Below are 22,054 nucleotides of genomic sequence, written 5' to 3' on the forward strand. Positions count from 1 at the left end.
CACACGATTATATCGTAAAGAACCAAACCAAGCAGATATTAATACGGCAGTACTAATCGAAGATGACTTGCCTCTTTAAATGATTGCAGAAGATTTGAATTTACGTGCTGCACAAACTAATAAATCGCTTCAAGAGGAATTAGAAGAAACTCTGCGAGCTTCTAAAAGTCCTTTTGCACGTATATCCACGTCCACGAGCTTAGACAAATTAGAATCTACCATTAAAAAAGAAATGGATTTGTTTGAGTGTGGAGGAACAAGGGGGCGATTTTTGCAGTTTGCATATAATTGCTTCGCCATGCTGTTGCCAACCAGCGTCGGAGAGGAGAGAGTCGGAGAGGGCATTTTCAGCAGCGGGGTACATTGCAACGGACATTAGATGCCGTTTAGCAGATGAAACTATTAATACCCTTTGTTTTTTAAGGAGTCATTTTCAAAATCACTGTTCCCTTGAAATAAGCTTATTGTTTTTGATTACCTAATTTAACTACGTTAATTTCCTTACAACCTGATTATTATTTAGTTGGTAAGATTAAAGAATAAAGGTTTTTATTTTCTTTCGAGTAATATGTTATTTTAGTTAACCTCACTATCACAAACAAGCAGTTATTAGCTTTTTCTGTCATCTGAATTCAACATTTTTTTTTAATTTAGACGGGATCCCGAAAATTCCGGGATCCCGCGGGATTGATATTTCTAATCCCGCGGGATCCCGAATTTGCAATCTCGAGTCGGGATTGCATTCCCTACTGAGAAGTTATGTTAATATAATTCCTCTTTTTATATCAAGTACAAAGTTGATCAGATTATATGCTTATTTCTATAGATGTATGTAACAAGATTTAGTTGATAGACTAACTCAACTAACAAAAATCCTACTGAAGTTAAACATACAAAAAAATTCACATCCTGAGAATCAACTAAAACAGAATCATCCCTAAATTTGTAAAGAAAACAAGTGAACCATTTGTTCTTTACTGTTTACTTCTCACAACTTTCTCTAATCGACTTTCTTTACGTACTCAATTCACGAGTCACTGTTTTACTGGTATAATGTTATTCAACCTTTTTATAGATGTTAAAAATAATACTCATAGCTTATAGATTCATAGATGAAAAGCCGATGCTATTTTGTCGCACTTGGTATTATTTTGACAACTTTGACGTAATGATTTTCTAGTGGCTTTACTATCATAACACCCTTTTTATATTTATTAATCAGTGTTAGATTTATTTTAAAATTAACACGATCTGCCAAGTCGTGTGATATGCAAATTCTAAGTTGAAATGGGCGACAGCTTAAAGTTAACTAAAGGTACTGACACTTTAACGGTATGTTATTATAAGCATACTAGCTATGCCTGCGGTTTCACCCGCGGGAATTTTAAAGCCTACATGTTATTCTGATAATAATATAATAATCTATAAGTTATATATATTATATATATAACTTATAGGTTATATACTGTAACGTTTCAACAAACTTCGTTCATTCACATACAAACATCCATCCATAGGTACCTACTCATAATGTTTTGCGTATATAATATTAATAATAATAAGATTTACCTGTAAATTTTGCTAATCTACATATATACCTATCTAGTTTCGTGCGATAAATTTAAAGATAAGTATTATCACATGATATTTAGGTAAGGATGAAATCTAATAATTTTCCAATCATCAAAATGGCGGAATTTCGTATTGCATTAACCTCAAATATAGATATGGTATACAGATAATATTAAAGCTTTTATTACTTGGAGTCTGCAGTTAGTCTAATAATAACATTATTGACTAGCTATGCCCGCGATTTCACTCGCATGAATTTATAGCCTATATATAATACTGTAAAGTTTCGTCAAAATCCGTTCAGTAGTTTTTGCGTGAAAGAGTAACAAACATCCATCCATACTCACAAACTTTCGTGTTTATACATATAAATAAAATTGGAGTGTCTGTTTGTAATATTGAAATAACCGTCTTTTACTACATGCATACCAATATAAATACGGTACATACACCCAAAATAACATTTTTACAATTTTTGTTTGTGCGTTTGTTACGGCTAATCTCTGATTTTTGTTTTGGCAGGTAGCTGATGTAATTCGGTATACTTAGGCTACTTTTATTTTAGAAAAATGAAGTTAAATTCCAAGCGGACCCAGTCGCGGGAACAGCTAGTAATAATAATAATAAGATTTAACCGTAGCGTCGGTATCTCTGGAGCGGATGAATCCATCGCTAGCTTTAATCGGGATGTACGTACTTGACTGTCATCATTGCATAGTCTTTATCCAATTTATATCGGGTCAATGCAATATTACGTCTTGCACTACATCAACCTATTCTATATATGTTATGTTATGCATGTCAGTCGTTTTACACGAGCAGCCTATGGTTTAGGTATAGGCAGAGGGCATATAACGCTCTTCGTGTACAATGTAATAATGGGTTTAGGATGTTGTTTGGGCTCCCTCGGTTCTGTAGCGCATCAGAGATGTTTGCAGCAGCACGGATAGATGGTTTTGATGCCATAATGCGAAATAGAACTGCATAACTGATGTGTAGAATTCGGGGGAGCGCAAACAGCCTCCTAAACACCATATCCGATATGTCGAATTGTCCGCTCCAGAGACACTGGACATCGCTGCACTGCTGCGGACCCAGTGCTTCTGGACGTGGAAATAGATATAAATATATAACTTAAATGAATAAAATTGTAATTTGTTAACATATTTTATATAAGTTGGTTACTAACATAATATGGATATATATCCGAAATATATGAATAAATAAAAAAAAATATCATGTGATAGATAAAACTGGTCAACAAAAATAATATATATTTTTTATTTATTTATTTAAACTATCATCAGTGTACAGTTTGACGAAGCCTGACTCCCAAACTAGAGTGAGCTGCATATCAGGAGTCATGTTCGTAGTCAGTTCTTTCCCAAAACAAGGATTACAGTTTTAATGTACATATAGACATAAACTTAATTAATATTTTATACAATTTAGCCAATGTGTGTGTGTGTGTGTGTGTGCGTGTATGATTTTGATTTCTTCTACCTCGAAGTAACGCATATTCTTAGCAACAATTTTTCTCTCACAGCTTTTGTTTTTGAGTTAGCTAACTCCCTTTTACTTTTACTATGTTCATGTTATTGGACACTGAAATATATTTTGTTGTTTTCGATGATTTTCGTTAACAAGATGTTGTTAATTAATCTCTATTGTTTTTGCTATGTTTGTGGTGAATATGTATTTGTAAAAAATCGAACTATATTTTTCGTCAAAATTATGAAACTGTGTATATAAAAAGCTATTAGCAATTTCTACCACTGTGATTATGTGAAGAGGTGTCGCTACATAATATATCTATATTTATTATCTATATTTATTGTAGACTCTGGGTAGTGAACAGAAATCAGTCATAAAATCAGGCTCATAAAAGTGAAATTACTTCTGCAATTATGATATTATATTTATACAGATATACTAGCTGTCCTGGCAAAAACAACATTTGTTTTGCCATATAAATTAAAATCGCTATTAAAAAATAGGGGTTGATGCTAGAAGGGTGAAAATTTAGGGTTGTATGTATTTTTCAATCCTAAATAATAATAAAATGAAAATAAAATATTACGTCGAAAAAATAACCATATATATTTAGGGGTGGATATCCTTTATCACTTAGGGGTATGAAAAATAGATAGTAACCGATTCTCAGTCCTACTGAATATGCATATAAAATTTCATAAAAATCGGTATTACCCTTTAAGAGGAGAATGGTAACTGACATTGTAACACGAGAATTTTATATACATGTAAGAAATTCTATTAGTTTCAGTTTTATTATTCTATGCTCTTACAGATAAGCATCACAGAAGCTCGAGCAGTCTCTCTGGAGTTGTGTTGGACGGAACCCGTTCTGAAAGAAAACTAGATATCAGGGGTTAATTTCATTTAAATTTTCACTTACACCGCCTTGTCTAAAATTATATACTATTTTTTTTATGGATTATAATGAAATGGTGCACCCGCCGTGCAATAGCTTATGCTGGCGGGGCACTAGTGAAGGATGATAAGTTGAATATGAGGTCAGGTCAGTTAGCCCATCGTGACTAATTCACAAGAAATGAATCACGATGGTTTCCTGGAGGAACCGCGTGGAACTAACATGGTACATAGCTAGCAATGGGGATTACTAGTTCCCATTACTAACAATCCCCCTTAATTGTATACTATTCAATTTTATAAGTATAAATTGATTTTTATACTTATTCCTAATAGTGACTAGTTTTGCGATATTGACTTATAAGAATCACTTCCAAAATAGCGTGTATATAATTTAGCTTTTACGCATATATAGTGTTGGATTACAATCCAGTTTTGTACCGAACTACACACTCCTAATTATATTATTGTATTGACTGTAATCTGTTTTGTATGCTAATAAATAAAATAAGTATAAAATATAAAGGTATTAAAAGAAATATCAACGAATATATATATTATAATCAAGATAAATCATCATTATTACATAGTATAAAATAAAGTCGCTGTCGCTGTCTGTCCCTATCTATACTTAAATTTTTAAAACTACGCAACGGATTTTGAAGCGGTTTTTTTAATAGATAGAGTGATTCAAGAGGAAGGTTTATATGTATAGTACATTTACACCCGCCGTACATTTAAGCCGTGCCGAGTAGATAGTGATAAATGAAGTTCATGAAAAGAATTATATTTTCTTATAGTTTCGATACCAGAAGTTGATGACCAGTTCGCTGTAGCCGAGGCGCGATGCGACGATTTGCAGGAAAAAATCGATTTAGTAAAATTGTTAAAAAGGAAAAGGAAACAAAAGAAACGAAGGTACTTTTAATTTAATTGAACTAGTGGATTTTGAATTGATCATGTGCTGATTTGAGAATATATGTATATATATATACATACGTACATACGTAAAAAGCGCGTGTATATTATATACACGTTTTAAAAAAACGCCTTACTACTTCATGGTCTCGGGTTTGATTCCTCGCACGGCACATACATTTGTATTCATTAGTATGATTGTTTGTATTGGCCTCGTTGTTTTCTGTGTATAATATGTATGTATTTATGAAAAAAAGAATATCTATTTATTTGTATCATTTATCTAGTACCCATAACACAAGCTGTAGCTAGCTTAACTTCGGTCTAGATGGCGCTGTGTGAATTGTCCTAAGAATTCTTACTGTTTTAGCACGACGCGATTGATTGATGCACCAGTTTATGTAGAAACAACTCCTGTCACAAACATTCGAACACAACCTAAAAAAAGTAAGTAGGTATAGTACCTACTTTTTTAATTTGATTTCATTCCCATATGGGTTGGAGGTAGACTATACAATATGTAGGGAGATCTTTGAGCAATTATCTTATTTATGAATTTTTTTAATCTAGTGATACAAACATAGCCAAATACCCGTTTGTTATCACATCTACACTCTAAATTTTTCCCTTCTACCTTCAACTCCTATTTTTTAACAGTTATTTTAATTTATATGGCAAAACAACGTATCGAGCTCGACTAGTGAAATGTACATAATAATATTATATTTGTCTCAAATATTAAACTATTACAATTGCTGTTTATAATAAAATGTAATAGTAATAATCGAGACAAAAGGGTCTATATCTCAGAAGGGGCAGTGAGTCCACCCTCTCTGCTATTCGGTTATAGCCTTTATTAGTAAAATAATACAATAAAATATCATCGACAACAATAGCAAGTAAGGTCAAAACTGTCCTATACTAACATAAAAAATTACTTAAAAAAATTAATAATAATAATAAACTTTATTCATAAATGTACAGTACAATCAAATACAGTTAGCCCTGGCTTTCGATGTAGGTGAACCTGTGTCTCGAAAGCCAGTTCCCTCCAATATTCTGTAAAAATTACATGCATACATCACTTGCGGTATATAATCTGAATTAGTTTAGGACAATGGCGGCAGTCTTGATGGTTACAGAGGTGTCCCAGCAATCGGAGAGGTTCAGACGGCTGGAGATCCCACAGAATCCGACCCGAGGGTATCTGGACCCCGCCACTGTGGAACAGCACCGTATGATTGGCCAGATACACGGCCACCACAGGCCTTACACTCCTCGACAGGAACATACTATGGTAAATGTATTATTAATATCCAGCTACTCGCCCCGGTTACCCAGTGGGAAAGAATATATAAATTGCATGTCTTATGATGCATACATAAGACATATATAGATTGACTCGCTACTCGCCCTGGCTTAGTACGGGTGTACAACTGTACATGTATTATATATAAACCTTCCTCTTGAAGCACTATATATATTAAACAAACAGCTTCAAAATCCGTTCTGTAGTTTTAAAAATTTAAGCATACATAGGGACAGACAGCGACAGCGAGTTTGTTTTATACTATGTAACGATGATTATGATAATTCACAACAATTCACACAGCGCCATCTAAACCCAACTCAAGCTAACTAAAGCTTGTGTTATGGGTACTAGATAACTGATACAAATACATAGATACATTACCATCTGACGTAAATCGGTCTGAGTATTTTCTATGTATATTATGTATTTGCAAAAAATATCTAAGTATTTGTACCAGTTGTCTACTACCCCATTACCAATAATACACACGCTTGTGTTATAACAAGCTCTGCTTACCGTGGGACTAGATGGCGTTGTGTTAATTGGTTAGGGGTTATTATATATTGTTATTATAAACTATGATACATCTACTTAATCTTTACTTTTAAAAAAATACTATTTGGTTTTAATAACTCAATCTCTCATGCGTATCTCTTTCACAGATAAAACAATGTGTAACAGATCAGAAATCAGCTGGATTACCGCGGCCGCGCTGTACCCGCCCTGATGGCGACTGTAAGTCTTCTGTACTAGTTAATGTTATTAGATTAGAATATTAGGTATTTTATCTTAAACTAGCTTTTGCCCGCGGCTTCGCTCGCGTTAATTTATCCCCTTAGGGGTGGATTTATAAAAATACTTTCTTAGGGGATGCCTACGTCTTAGTAGCTTTATACATGCAAAGTCTCAACCCGATCGGTTTAAAATTGACAAAGTTTCATACAAACTTTCATCCACTATTTTATCCCCTTAGGAGTAGAATTAATCAAAGTCCTTTCTTAGCGGATGTCTACGTCATAAAATATACTTGCATGCCAAATTTCAGCCCTATCCGTCCAGTGGTTTGGGCTGTGCGTTGATAGATCACTATGTCAGTCGGTCACCTTTGAGTTATCTATATATATTTACATGATAAGAGTTCATATCCCGATTCGTGTTCACAGAACCTTAAAATACCATGTGTTTGTTTTAGGCTATATTTCTAACACTGCTTATTTGCAACTGACGCGTAAGTGCAATGTTTGTTCGTAACTAGTTTATTCCAATTTTAGTGACATTTTGTGTATTATTGGTAATGAATTGATAATGAAGTGGGAATGAATTCGTAAGCATCATGTCGAAGAATTTCTCAGAACACAGTCCAGTTGCATATTAGGTAGAACTAGTGGCGGGTTAGGGGGTGATGAACAGAGCAATCGCCTTGCTCTCCCTGCAAGAGCGAGGCCCCAGGCAATTGCCCTGTCTCGCGTAACAACAAGCAAATTTTCAATAACCAATCAGTGGGAATTTGGCCAGTGGCGAGTTGCAAAAACCTCTCAATTTAGACATTTAATAGCATATGAACTAAATTATCAACACTAAAATATACAAATATATGTATATAAAAAAAATACGCCTATATTGTTCTTGAATCTGTGGAAAATTTTCACATAATCGCATCACATACTATTCACGTAAGGCCTTGAAAAGCCCGTAGCCCCAGACCCATTCTGGGGCTACGGGCTTTTCAAGGCCTTTTCAAAGCCGTCGCTGGGTAGAACACATAAAGCGAAGCGAAGTCGCGCCTCTTGGTAAGTGGTTCGATAACGCCAGAATGATCGGGATCGGGACCCTGTCATCTGTATGTTTTTTTTTGTGCCGACTGTCGAGTATGACTCTCTTACGAATTTAAGTATCGTTAGTACTTTTTGACGACCTCGGTGGTCTAGCGGTCTAGCATACCGCTTTACGACCGATGGTCGTGGGTTCGATTCCTCGCCTGGCACAAACATTTGTATTCATGAGTATGATTGTTTGTATCGGTCTGGGTGTTTTCTATGTATAATATGTATTTATTTACAAAAAAAAATATCTATGTATCTGTATCAGTTATCTAGTACCCATAACACAAGCTGTATCTAACTTAACTTGGGTCTAGATGGTGCTGTGTGCATTGTTCTGAGATTATTATTATTATTATTACTTAGATATTTTTTTTAATTTGTTTTGGTTCTTACAGGTCAGAGCAACGTATAATATAGTATAATATATGATACGTATTGCTGTGATCTATTGGCTTAATTTCAGATAGGAATGTCCGAAAAAGCACTTGCGGTCAGGGCGTGCAAATTAGCTACGACGTACCTCTTGAAGTGGCCTGCGGGGACGATGACGTCGCTGACTATTCGGATAATGACATATTTGATCATCAGAACGATGAATTGTAAGTAATTAAGTATTAATAACATGTAAATTTGGATAAATGAAGCCTTAGATCGGAAATTTCTTTACTCCCCTCCGATCCACTAGATGTCGCTGTATGTAGACCATTTACCAATTATTAATATGAATTTATTTCATGATATTCGATAATAGAACCATGCTATTAACAGGTCCCTCTTCCCCACTGGGCACACTGGGCACGTGCCCAGGGCCCCGTGATGGATTGGGGCCCCTAGTCTAGTCTAGTCCCTACTCCATTACTAAACGGTTACCAATAGCTACTCTACTCTCGCCTGAAAATCAATCTTAACAAATGCCTAATGGCTATGGTCCATTTGTTTGTTTTTGTTATTTTTTTTTATAAATGTCTAGCAAGTACTTTAATCCCTCATCACATAACGACTTTTTAAAATTATTTTTGCCTGGTTCGTTTTGAAGGCATGGCATCCCCATATACATTATACATCTCTAAAGGGTCATGTTAAAAAATTACTGTCTATTCTAACAAAATAGTGCTTTATTACTATGGTCATAGGTCATTATCTTAATGTGCTCTAATAGATGAAAGACGGCTCTGACTATTAAAGGTATGTTTTCAGCAATTCGTTTGATTTTGATAAGAAACCGATTGATACTCAGCGTAAACAAGTTAAATCAGCAAACATTGCTCATCGGAGACAAGTACTTCGAGCAACAAAAGACGGTAATCACAAACTCCTTTTCATGTTCAATCTTAGAATGCTTATTATTTGTAAAATACAGTTTTTAGAAATACAGTTTGTAAAAAACATTTTAAGAACTTGTACATGTATTAACATGTACTAGTTCTAGAAAATGTTTTAGTCGTAATTTTATTTTTATTTATAATAAATCAAATCAAATCAAAATTTATTCTAACATCAAATATTTTGTATTAATAGTTTTTAGTACACAGATTCAATTTAAAAGAACTGGCAAGAAACTCAACGGATTTTTCTTTTAAAAGCCAATATATTTACATTGTGTTCCTATATAGGTGTATATAATACACAAAGTTTAGCAAATAAATTTTGAAATCTGTTTAAAATCATTATTTACACGTATAATTATTAATAATTAATAATCATAACTACCTCGTGTACCTCACTTTGAACCTACAGTAACCGTAATGAAACAAAGTGGTCAATAATTGATATTAGGATTCTAGCACTACTGACAATTGATTCTCAATTGATAGTTGATTGATCTGTGTTCAATCAATCTGCGATAACCTCGAAGAGGTCGTTTTAATCAGCATTGGTATGGTACTAATCGGCGACCTAGTAATAAGTGTTTCTAATTAATGAATTCTAAATATATATGTAGGAAAGGTGATTGAAGTAAATGTGTAGTAATGATGGAGTGGATGACCTCATTCCTAGCAGTGTACCATGTCAGGTTGACCTCCACGCGGTTCCCCCTGGAAACCATCGTGATGAATTCCTGGTGAATTTGTTACGATGGGCAAACTGACCTGACCTCATGTTCATCCTATCATCCTCCACTGGTGCCCCGTCAGCGTAAACCGTTAGCGCAGGCGGGTGCACCATTCCATTGTCATCCACCAAAAAAAAATATATATACGTATAATTGTAAAAATAAATATTAAATATATATAAAAATAACAATAATTTGTGTATTATATTGTAACGTAATTTACTAATTGTATTCACCCTATCCTGTTCTTTATCTTTGGCTCTGACCTGTTTAAATGTTTAACTGTATCGTTTTTAAATAAGCAGTTTAATTAGGTGTAAGTTTAATATTAAAGATAAATTCATGAGGTATCTGTTATTGGCTTTACTAACTATGTAATACTATATATTGTCTATAAATTGTATTAGCCGTTGATTACCTAAATCAAATAAAAAAAAATCTACTGGATCTTTCCACGTTTTTTTTACTCAGTTCCCGATAGTTTTATGGTCCTGTGATTTTACTAAATTTACGTTTAAATAATGACCACGTCAAATTTAAAACAGATAGTTTATTCTTGATAAATTACAAAAAAACATGAATAATTAAAAAATAATGAATTTTATAGGATATATATTGACGACCTCGATGGTCTAGCGGTCTAGCCGCTTTACGACCGATGGTCGCGGGTTCGATTCCTGATTCCTCGCACGGCACAAACATTTGTATTCATGAGTATGATTGTTTGTATCGGTCTGGGTGTTTTCTATGTATAATATGTATATATTTACGAAAAAAAAACTATGTATATGTATCAGTTATCTAGTATTCATAACACAAGCTTTAGCTAGCTTAACTTGGGTCTAGATGGCGCTGTGTGAATTGTCCTGAAATTATTATTATTTTTATATGTAATTTGTAGGATTTTTTTGACAACATGTAATTGTCGACTGAAGAGATCCTATTTTACTATTATTATTACTTTCTCTCTGTATAGATTATTTATATATACATTTTTAACAGTAATAGTTTGCATGCCATTGCTATGGCAAAACACATAATACCTACATATATATGCTTTCATTATCATCTTTTGTACTGTGTTTTGATCAAATAAATTATTTTTATTACGCAAGTACTATGTAATGGCCATTGTTAGTACTTTTTTATATGTTTTCATATCGGATGTCGGATGATTATGATTGTATTATATTATTATATGGATTATGATATTTATTTATTATTGTATTTGTAATTATAAGCAGGCACTAAACGGGGAAATGAGAAGGAAACTGACTACTCCCGAGAAGCTTGGAGGAAAGCGTCTTCGCCTGTTCCACGCCGTAGACAAAAACAGAATTGTTCAATAGAAAATAATGGTATATAACCAACCAATTCTTTGATTATCTTAATAATATTATAAATTCAAAAGTTTGTGAGTTTGGATGTTTGTTACTCTTTCACGCAAAAACTACTGAACGGATTTTAATGAAACTTTACAGTATAGGAATATACTGTAAAATAACTATAACACATATATATATATATATATATAAATATATATATATTTTATTCAAATGTATATATTGAAATTTAACGCGGATTAAACTGCGGGCACAGCTCGTTATCTTATATAGTATACAACATGTTAAAATTTACTTTTAAAGTTTATCCAGCAATTTTTTTTTGTGGGCCCATAACTTAAAATATGGAATATGTATTTAATTCTTTTACTGACGAAGTAACGTGAAAGTATAAAGATATTTGTGCTATATGGGCGCATTTGACAGTACATCTTTTTATTTATTTATATTATAACAAGAACAGATTTAATTTATTAGTTGTTGGTTTGTAATCGTAATCGTATCGTAAATAATTTAATATTATGTAGTGAAAATAATAGGTCTAGTATACGACAAAAATCTATGAATTACTACTACTGTGCTACTTGTATTTATAAAAAAGTAAGTCCATATGTTAATTTCTTTTACAGCTCCAACACCTGTGCTAGAAGAGAGGCCTGTGGTAGAATTATTTAACAAAGCCGGTAATCAAACGAATCCAACTTTAGACGTTCGGCTAGAATCCGCACCTACTGTCAAGAAGAACAGACGAGGTGATATTTTTAATTGCTCAAATTATAAAATACTAGCTGTGCCCGTGACTTCATCCTCTTATTTTCCCCATCGATAATGGAATGGCGCTGGGTTTACGATGGCGGAGCACCTGTGGAGGATGATAAGATGAACATGTCAGGTCAGTAGCCCGGGGGAACCGCGTGGAGGTCAACCTGACATTGCTAGCAATAAGATAATCAATCTACATTACTAATATTGTCCTTTCCCCCCTCATCTTCGTCTTATAGTGACCTTGACCAAATAATGTAATAATATTCAATAATCTAACCCAAAAAAGCTAAAGAAAAATATTTTATTGTCCTAGCTGTATAAATGACGATTTTCGATTCAAACTTTCATCCCTTACTTATTAAGGGTAAAATAGTTATAAATTTTGAATGTCATATTTATCTATACTTAATCCAATATATATTCGCATTTATAATAAATATTAATTAGCATTTTAATAATAAATCTTAGGTACGGAGCAATTACTTCGACCTTATTATTACTGTGTTTTAGCGCGGGAACTTCAATCTTACGAAGATCAGTCTACTGGTCCTTTGGGAGATGTGATTTCAGCACCGACGAAAAAGGTGATGTTTTGTAACACTTAACTGTAATTTAATAAGATTTTATTAATTAATATCTATTGGAATTACACGGTCCGGACTATATTACCGAACGTACTGTGCAAGATATATATTAAAAAACACATGTTGTAGCCAGCAGTCCAAACAGAGCGTTCAACTATATTGATGTAGATTAACTATATAGATTAAAAATAATAATAAGAAATATATACTTGACTATTACTGGTGACAAAATTTTCTATTAATTTGTTATACGACTAGGTATGAGTGTAACAAATTTTATTAGAATCCAGCAATTCCTCGTCAAAAATAGCAAATATTCATCCATCCATTGTCGTAATTGGTCCATTCATAAAAGAGGGATGAGTAACACGCGGCCCGCGGGACACTTGCGGCCCATTAAACACCGCATCATCAGTGCGGCCCGTCAAGCATTTTTATAATTGAATCTACTTTTCTACTTTCTCCCATTAATATATTGTTATAAAATAATAAAACGGTAGTACCTACATTTTAAACCGATCTTTTTTTATTTATGGACTGTCTCAGGGCAACTCTAGGGCTTCGAACCTCGATACTCGTACTGCAGTATATATTTGCTGCTATGAAAATATAATTTAATCTAGTTTTCATCACAGTTGCATGTTACACATTACTAACTTACGTAGCAACAAGAACACAATTTTTAAATGTGATGAATTATACTTTTTATTATAAAATCAATGTGCCTAATAGATCCACGTTTGAATTGGACGGGGAATCGAACGTAGGGGCATGTCAAATTGTTACGTTCACCGTAACACTGTCAACGTCTCTGAAAACTCCATCTGTGGTAACAGTCTTGGTTGGTCAGTGAAAGTATTGTAATGATGTTTCGTTAATATGTCATGTTCAGACACAAGACTACCGACATCCCAAGTGTAAAGTACCGAAAGTAGTAAAGTACCGAAGCCGGCGATACGAGTTGCCGACTGTCGCCTCGCAAATGAAACAGGCCGGTATGAGATACTACTACGGGAACTCGAATCACACCAATATACCGTTCGTTGTGAGTAAGAGTACAGCGCCCTCACACAACATTGGTGTCAATATACAACAGGTGATTATTTTTATCTATTTATTTGTATCGTTATATAGTACCCATAACACAAGCTTTAGCCAGCTTAACATGGGTCTAGATGGCGCTGTGTGAATTGTCCTGAGATTATTATTGTTATATTACATGAAATATAAATGACAAATGCGCATGGCAATAGTTGTTTATCCACAGGACTTTCATTTAATATTAGACTTAAGTATACAATTTAAATAAACTAGCTTAAAAAAATACAGTTTAGTTTCTTGCCAGTTCTTCTTAATTAAATCTTCTGTATAGTGAACTGGATAGTAGGGAGAATATATTATAAAAAATACTCTCTCTCGATTATTATTATTATTGATACACTAGCCGTGCCCGCGATTCCACCAGCACGAAATTTATAACCTATGTGTTATTATGATGTATAAGCTATATTACTGTAAAATTTCATCAATTTACACATAAGAGTAACAAACATCCATCCATCCGTCAACTTACGCTTTTACAATTTGAATAAGATTTCTGGACAACTTTCTATTAATTAAATTCCTTTTTGGCAGGTCTTAAACGGTCTAAAAATACAGCAACCCTTGTCTGGTATACCATTGACGATAGCTCACCACATGGGTAAATATAGTTTTATATTACTATCATTAAAAACTTGTTGTAAATATGTTAATATTTGATAATTGATAAATAAATAGAAAAGTGCCATCGACTACCAAAATCTCGTACAATATGTACTGTTTATGCCTAGTAAATAACAAAAATTTGAATTTAAAAGTGAATCTTTATTATTGTAAACATGTACAACATTATTTATTTAAAAAGAATACGAGCTGAGTTTCTTGTCAGCTCTTCTCATCTCGAAAGCATTCCGAACTGACGGTAAAGTTGACGTATCATAAGAGTCTCTAAAAAGTTATTCAATTGCTGATGGACGGTAGGGTAAAAATATAATATAAAAAATTACGTTCATAAGCGGCTAATATGTCCTACATGAATAAATGATTTTTGAATTTTGAATTTTCTGAAATATTATTTTCTGTGTTATGTGAAACATTTGCGCCCGTTCCTTAAGGTTCCACCTTATATGTAATTTGATTTCGAATTTTAAAAATACTCTGTGATATAATAATTAATATAACAAATTTAAAACAACCATATTCCGACTTTCAGGACTGGGTCATGTTCCCACGCATGGTACGAAGAGTGCAACATTGGTTGGTTTCTTATTTTGACTTTTTATTTTTTGACTTCTCAGTATTAGACCTACAATGAGAATGACTGGCAGTTTTGTATATGCGTTTTGTATATGTGTTTTGTTATTTCGTATTTTTATATGAATTGAATTGAATCACATGTGTCACTGCGCTCTGTTACGAGTATCATCATCACTACATAGTACAAAACAAAGTCGCTGTCGTTGTCTGTCCCTATATATGTTTAAATCTTTAAAACTACGCAACGGATTTTGAAGCGGTTATTTTTAATAGATAGAGTGATGCAAGAGGAAAGTTTATATATATAATATATATGTACACCCGTGCGAAGTCGGGGCGAGTAGCTAGTACAAAATAAACGTCTTTAAGCAATCTTACTCATTTATTATTACTCTCAGCAACCGTCTCTGGACAATCGGGAGATGAATGCCATCAAGCTTGGTGGACGTTTGCTCCGATTGCCGTCATACAAGTACATATCGTACAACCGGCTACTTACGCTGTACCGCGAGGGCGACGGGATGGTACCTAGGTTCCTGCGCGCGATATCCCGGCCGCACTACTTCTACACTTCCATGTACAAGTGAGTCGTGTGTAGTGTTGTCTAGTGTCCCGATTTGCGCTGGACGTCCCGATTTTCAGGGGTCTGGGGACGCGTCCCGATTTCTACCTGATCGGGACGCTAAATGTCTGATTAAGACTAGGTTAGACAAGACTGATTACTTGTTATGTAGGATTAAATACATATTTAATTTAGGTAATTAATATAATACTATACTTGCACAAGTAGTTTGAAACGCAATGAATTAAACCCAGACATATTAACGCCTTGCTTTTGTTTACTGTCCCGATCTACAACCCTAAATCCCGATTTTTTGACCTCATGTACCGATTTAAAACAAATCGGACCTGGCAACACTAATCGTGTATAATTTACTTAATTTTTTATATTGTTTACTAGCTGTCCCGGCAAACGTTTTGCCATATACATAAATTAAATCGCTATTATAAATAACTTGGTGGTAGAAGGGTAAAAATTTAAGGTTATATATATTTTTAATGCCACATAATAAAAAATAAAAATAAAAAAAATTGGAATGAGCCCCCCTTAACACTTATGGTATAAACATTAGTTATAAACCTATTCTTAGACCTACTGAATGTACATATAAAATATCATCAAAATCAGTCAAGACGTTTCGGAGGAGTATAAATACAAAATCTGTGACACGAGAATTTTATATATATGAAATATTGTTATTTGTTTAACAGACTAAAGTTTAAATGCACTGCTCACATGAATGTCTGTTTGCCCAGTGTTTGACTGGAAGAAAATACCTAATGGTGTTAGTCCACCATATATATCTATGTATATATGTGTATTTGTGCATTAAAGTTTTATATAAATAATAATATAATTACAATCTCAGGATAATTCACACAGCGTCCTCTAGACCCAAGTTAAGTTAGTTACAGTTTGTGTTATAGGCACTAAACAAATGATATAAATACATAGATGTATATATTTTTTACGTAAATAGCTACATATTGTACATAGAAAACACCCAGACCGATACAATTATATTCATGAATACAAATGTTTGTGCTGTACGAGGAATCGAACCCGCGACCATCGGACGTAAAACGGTATGCTATACCGCTAGACAGCCGAGGTTGTCAAAATAAAGTTTAATCATTAATTCTATTGATGATCAATATTTACATTTATGTTTTAAGCAGTCTCACTATAAATCGGGAAGATCTCGACGGAGCGACATCGAAAGGCCGTAGCGGCAGTCAAGAGGCCAAACAGAGTCTCGCGGAGTACGCCGCTCTGTATCAAGAGTATGAACGTATAGAAAAGTGCATAAAAGAAGGAAATTGCGAACCGGGGTTGGAGCAACGCAAGGAAGAACTCTCTCGAGAGTTGGCTACTCGCGAGGAACATATCCGAAGAGTGAGTCATTTATATATGTTATTTGCCATCATTTTTAGGTTTTGTCTATAATGTAATCCACAAACGTTGTAAAGCCTTACTTAGATATTTCCACCTTTATGAAGGAGGATTACTGTCCGAAGGGGTGTTTTATCGGCGCTACCGTGGCGTTTTACTGTTATGATATATGTATATTAAATACTAGCTGTACGCGACTTCGTCCGCGTGAAATTATACTTCATTTTTCTAAAATAAAAGTGCCAAAAATTTGCTACTTGCCAAAAAAAGACCCAACAAAAACGGTCCAGCCATTTCAGAGATTAGCAAATTCAAATTTCAGAAATTAGGACCAAACAGACAGATAGACAACAAATTTATATTCATATGCATGTACTAAAAAACGGTTATTTCAATATTACAAATAGACACTCCATTTTCTTTATATGTATAGATGTATAGATTATATCCATTATTCGATTGCCATCGTCAGTGGCGTTACTACACTACAGAGTTGATTTATATTTATATAATAGTAACTGTTCCCGCGACTTCTTCCGCGTGGAATATAACTTTATTTTTATAAAATAATACTTTGGTTACCAAAGTTACTCCTTATTACGTCGGCTACCTGCCAAAAAAAAATCCGTCAAAATCGATACAGCCATTTCAGAGATTAGTCGGAACAAACAGACCGACAGACAGACAAAAATTGAAAAATATGTTATTTTGGTGTATATACCGTATTTAAAAAACGGTTATTTCAATATTACAAACAGACACTCCAATTTTATTTATATGTATAGATTATTTTAATAATATTATAGACGCAAAGTTTGTAAGTATGGGTTTTCGGACTACTCTAATGCCGTTGGCCGCAGCTGGCCAGTGCAGATGGCACTCGAAACCTGCGTAAGGACTTATGGAGCGGCTGAAGGCCAACTCCCATCTGACGGATACGACTTTAGTCTGAGGGCACCGTCAGTCCAGGGGTTCGAACCTCGGCTCAGGTCGTCGTAATATCTATTCCCCGTTTCAATTGGACAGGGGATCGATCGGAGGGGCGATCGGGGCAGCAGTGTGGAGCGTCCGGGTGTAAGAATGTTAAGGATGTTTGTTAATCCTTCACGCAAAAACTACTAAACGGAACTTGATGAAACTTTACAACAATATAGCTTATGCACTAGAATAACATATAGGCTATATTTTCTAATGAAAATTTAATGCGAGTGAAACCGCAGGCACAGTTAGTTATTACATATGTATGTTGTTCTACAAGGTGTTTATAATATGGGCTATTAGTAGCCTGAAATAAATAAACTGTTAGTGCCCTCTTACATTTCCTATAAGAGTCGGACGAGTCGTGCCAACAATTTAGTATTCCTTGCTACATTCCGCCTTGTTCGTAAATGTGTAATATAAAAGGCACGGGTCCGACTGTTCGTCCAGACTAACCCTAATAATATGAGTCTAGTCCTAATATGTTATCTTGATCGTAATATCAATTAAATACTACGTGATTCAGAGCAGTTCGGTTTTTAGATGTTGCTGAGGATGGTAATTTATGTATCGGTCTAGATAGCTATATCTATACTTTGTTGTTACAAAAGTTTTAGGCTGAAGGGTAAATAAAACTACCTAAGGCATTTGCATTTACCTATGCTATCACAAGAGACCTAATGCCTCAGTTCTTAGGAATGACAACGCATGAGACATATTCGAATATTCTCAACAGAGAAGTGCAATTTTTTATTGCATTCTACGCGTACCATTACAGATCTATTTAGAATATAGTCCCTTGATGTGAGTCTAATTTATCGTAACATAGTATTTCAATTACTAGATACAGAATGATTTATAAGATCCTATGTTGTGGGATTATATTTTATGAATCGCTCTTGATAGGTATATACTCTGTTGTTGTTACAAAGGTTTTAGGCTAAAGAGTAAAGAAAACTACCCAATTCAAATGCCTATGCTATGACCGAATACCTAAGTTCTATGGAATGACAATGCATGAGACATGTTCGTATATGCCTACCAGAGAAGTGCAAATTTTGTTTTGTACTGGGTACAAATATAGATCTATTTAGAATACAGTTTACTTAATAATGATGTTTGGTCCAATTACTTATAATAGTGTATTTCAATTGCCTACTAGAAACGATGGTTTATAGAGATCCTAGTATCTTATTATGACTTAAAAATGCAATGGGAATATATTTTTAGTATAAACCTAGACGTTTATGGTGCAATCATTTTGTCAATTAACGTAAATTTTGATTGTGAATTAATCTAAACCCAGGAATCTTTCAAATTAGTGTGATTATGTGTAGCATTTATTATGTTTTTCACAGGTGGTGCAAGAATATAGGTCATCTGCAGAATTTGACCAATCAATGCTGAGAGCATCCGCGTCCACAGCCGAGGATGGATATCGAAATTCCACTTTCAAACTGAACCTAGGTGAACGGCAACAGTAGAGACGAAGATCTACGCTACCGTCACAAGAAATACTCAAAAATCAAACCAACAAATCGAATTTGGACGCTCAAAATTATCGTTCACACGGTTTGCTTTGCTTTTGAACGCCTTCTAAATACAAATCGTCGCCTTTCATTATTCTGTTAGACTTAGCTTAATAAGGAAATGTAGTCTACTAGTCTACCAGATACTGGACTTCTTTCCAGTAGGATATTATCACTATGATAATTCAAAGCGCTCTTTTAGTGGGAACGGCACGAATTATCGTCTATAGGTACCGCAGACCCCTTGCCGGGTCAATATTTGGCTAACTTTGAGAATCGTTGCGTCTCTTCATTGGTATAAATTGCTAATGTTTGTCCAATGTGAATGTTGATGGTAATATAAAGAGTTTGAATACAATATGCCGATATTTTATTTCAAATTTTTAATAATGACACAAACTGGTGATATACGAATGATTTTATAATAAACTATTTACCTAAAGCCTTACTTTCATTATTATGGTTACAATGGGCCTGTAAAGTGAATTTTGGTATTAAGCGTATTTTACTTATTACAAGGTATGACTAGGTCATTGAAATAGAGAAAATACCTGCATAGCTCACACTTATTAGTTTTCAACAAATTAGTCATCGATTTTTGGGTGCAGGTATAGGATTAAACTGTATTTCCATGCTCGGACAATATTTTTCCAGATATGCAAATGTTTTCAAAATGTAAATATTTTCAATTGACCTTAAGCTGCTTACAAGCGGAAGTGTAGAAAACTGTATTAAATACTTTTCTCCACTTCCGGTTAATTACATATCTATATTTTTATAGTATTTAGTGTATAACAAAGATTTCAAATGAATATAAAAATAACTATATTAAAAACACAAACAGTAAACAAACATAATTGTACTCAATTATCAGTACTGTTTCTATTTACTTTAACATATAAAATTATTTAAAAAATTACAAAGAAAATATAATGGAAATGATGATTTCTTAAAAATTGGGTGAATTATATATCTATATAAATGATACTTATAACAGATGAAATGTTTATCGCTCGGAGATCAATAGCTTAACAAAAATTACATATTTAAAATAATAAATGAAGTGCAATATTATAATAACAGGTTGTCGATTTACCACTAACTTGTTTAACATTACATAAACATATGCAGATAATTTTATTATTTACAAAGCATGTAAAGTCAACAATAAGACAGCTTATACTAGCCAAGTATACTCGTAAACTAGGTTAATAATGAAAAATGAAATTAATATTAATTAAACAATAATATAACGCTACCAAATAAAACGTAAATGTTACAATTATTTTCCCCTTTTAAAATAGAATATATAATAATATTTACAAATCTACATGGAATAATTAGTTACAATATAATTTTCAACAAAACGAGCATAGAAAAATTATTGCAATTACGAAATTAGTCAATATTTTATAGCGCCAATTAAATTATTAACTATGTAGATTTAAAATATTATTTTTAACTTATGATAGTAAACTATATTATATGTAATGATGATACTTACTTTATAATGATTTTTCAGTTTAGTGATTATGTTGCTATGTATTCACTAGAGACATATATATTTAAAAAAATTGTGCAGTATTGTTAGGTAGTAGGCCTGATTTTATAAAAAAAAAATAGTTTTCACAGTATACATATGGTTCAATAATGACATATATTCGTGACGTAAATTTTTTTTTTAGATATATTATCTGTGACTTAGTCTAAATTATTATTTCGTATATCTATATATTAGAAATTAATTCGTAAACCAGTAACAACATTAATGTATCTAGAAACAATAAAATTTATATTATGAAGTTATAACTATACCTACTGTAATAGTTTGTGCAGTTAGTAGTGTAACCACAAAATCTATTAGTGTACGATATTTCACAAAGAGTAAGCATTAAGTAATATTTCCGAAACGTTCCACTAAAGCTACCTTTAAAATGTATATATTTTAGAGATACAGCGAAATTATGTTTCAGAACTGCTTGATTGATCAATTTTACGAATCAATGTGAAATTGGCGAAGTAGGTTTATTAACTACATTAATTAATTATTAACAATGTTAATATTAAATGATGGATACATGGGCGTACACAGGGGCGCGGGAGCAGGGCAGAGAAGAGAAGGGTAGTTGACCCCCTCTGATATTAATAATAAAAGTAATAATCTTAGGACAATTCACACAGCGCCATCTAAACCCATGTTAAGCTAGCTAAAGCTTGTGTTTATGGGTACTAGACAACATATAGATACATATACACACACATATACATATAAATATATATATTCGTAAGTACATACATATTATACATAGAAAACACCCAGACCGACACAAACAATATTCATACTACATACTCATGAATACAAATGTTTATGCCGTGCGAGGAATCGAACCCGCGACCATCGGAAGGAAGGCGAAGTGTTAAACCGCGCGACCACCGAGGCCGTCAAAATGATGATTGATGAATTGTATAGAATTGTAATATCAGGCGTTAACTTTTGAAAAATTATTCAACCTAACCAGGAATCGAACCCGTTG

General features: G+C 33.5%; 1 protein-coding gene across 1 annotated transcript; it reads left to right on the forward strand.

The window, feature by feature from the left end:
- The first annotated feature begins 1,132 nt into the window (after nucleotides 1-1,132).
- Nucleotides 1,133-20,318, forward strand: LOC131853070 (uncharacterized). The gene is made up of 17 exons (XM_059203866.1): nucleotides 1,133-1,315; nucleotides 3,881-3,961; nucleotides 4,764-4,881; nucleotides 5,252-5,328; nucleotides 6,009-6,178; nucleotides 6,856-6,928; nucleotides 8,480-8,615; nucleotides 9,214-9,317; nucleotides 11,314-11,427; nucleotides 12,042-12,164; nucleotides 12,688-12,761; nucleotides 13,654-13,857; nucleotides 14,397-14,463; nucleotides 15,016-15,059; nucleotides 15,458-15,642; nucleotides 16,797-17,016; nucleotides 19,350-20,318. Exons 1-17 carry the CDS (start codon nucleotides 1,288-1,290, stop codon nucleotides 19,473-19,475), a joined length of 1,944 nt encoding a protein of 647 aa, XP_059059849.1. The 5' UTR covers nucleotides 1,133-1,287; the 3' UTR covers nucleotides 19,476-20,318.
- Nucleotides 20,319-22,054: the final 1,736 nt, after the last annotated feature.

This window comes from Achroia grisella, unplaced genomic scaffold, assembly GCF_030625045.1.
Source record: "Achroia grisella isolate CSIRO2021 unplaced genomic scaffold, CSIRO_AGI_Agris_v1 utg874, whole genome shotgun sequence".
Lineage (NCBI taxonomy): Eukaryota > Metazoa > Arthropoda > Insecta > Lepidoptera > Pyralidae > Achroia > Achroia grisella.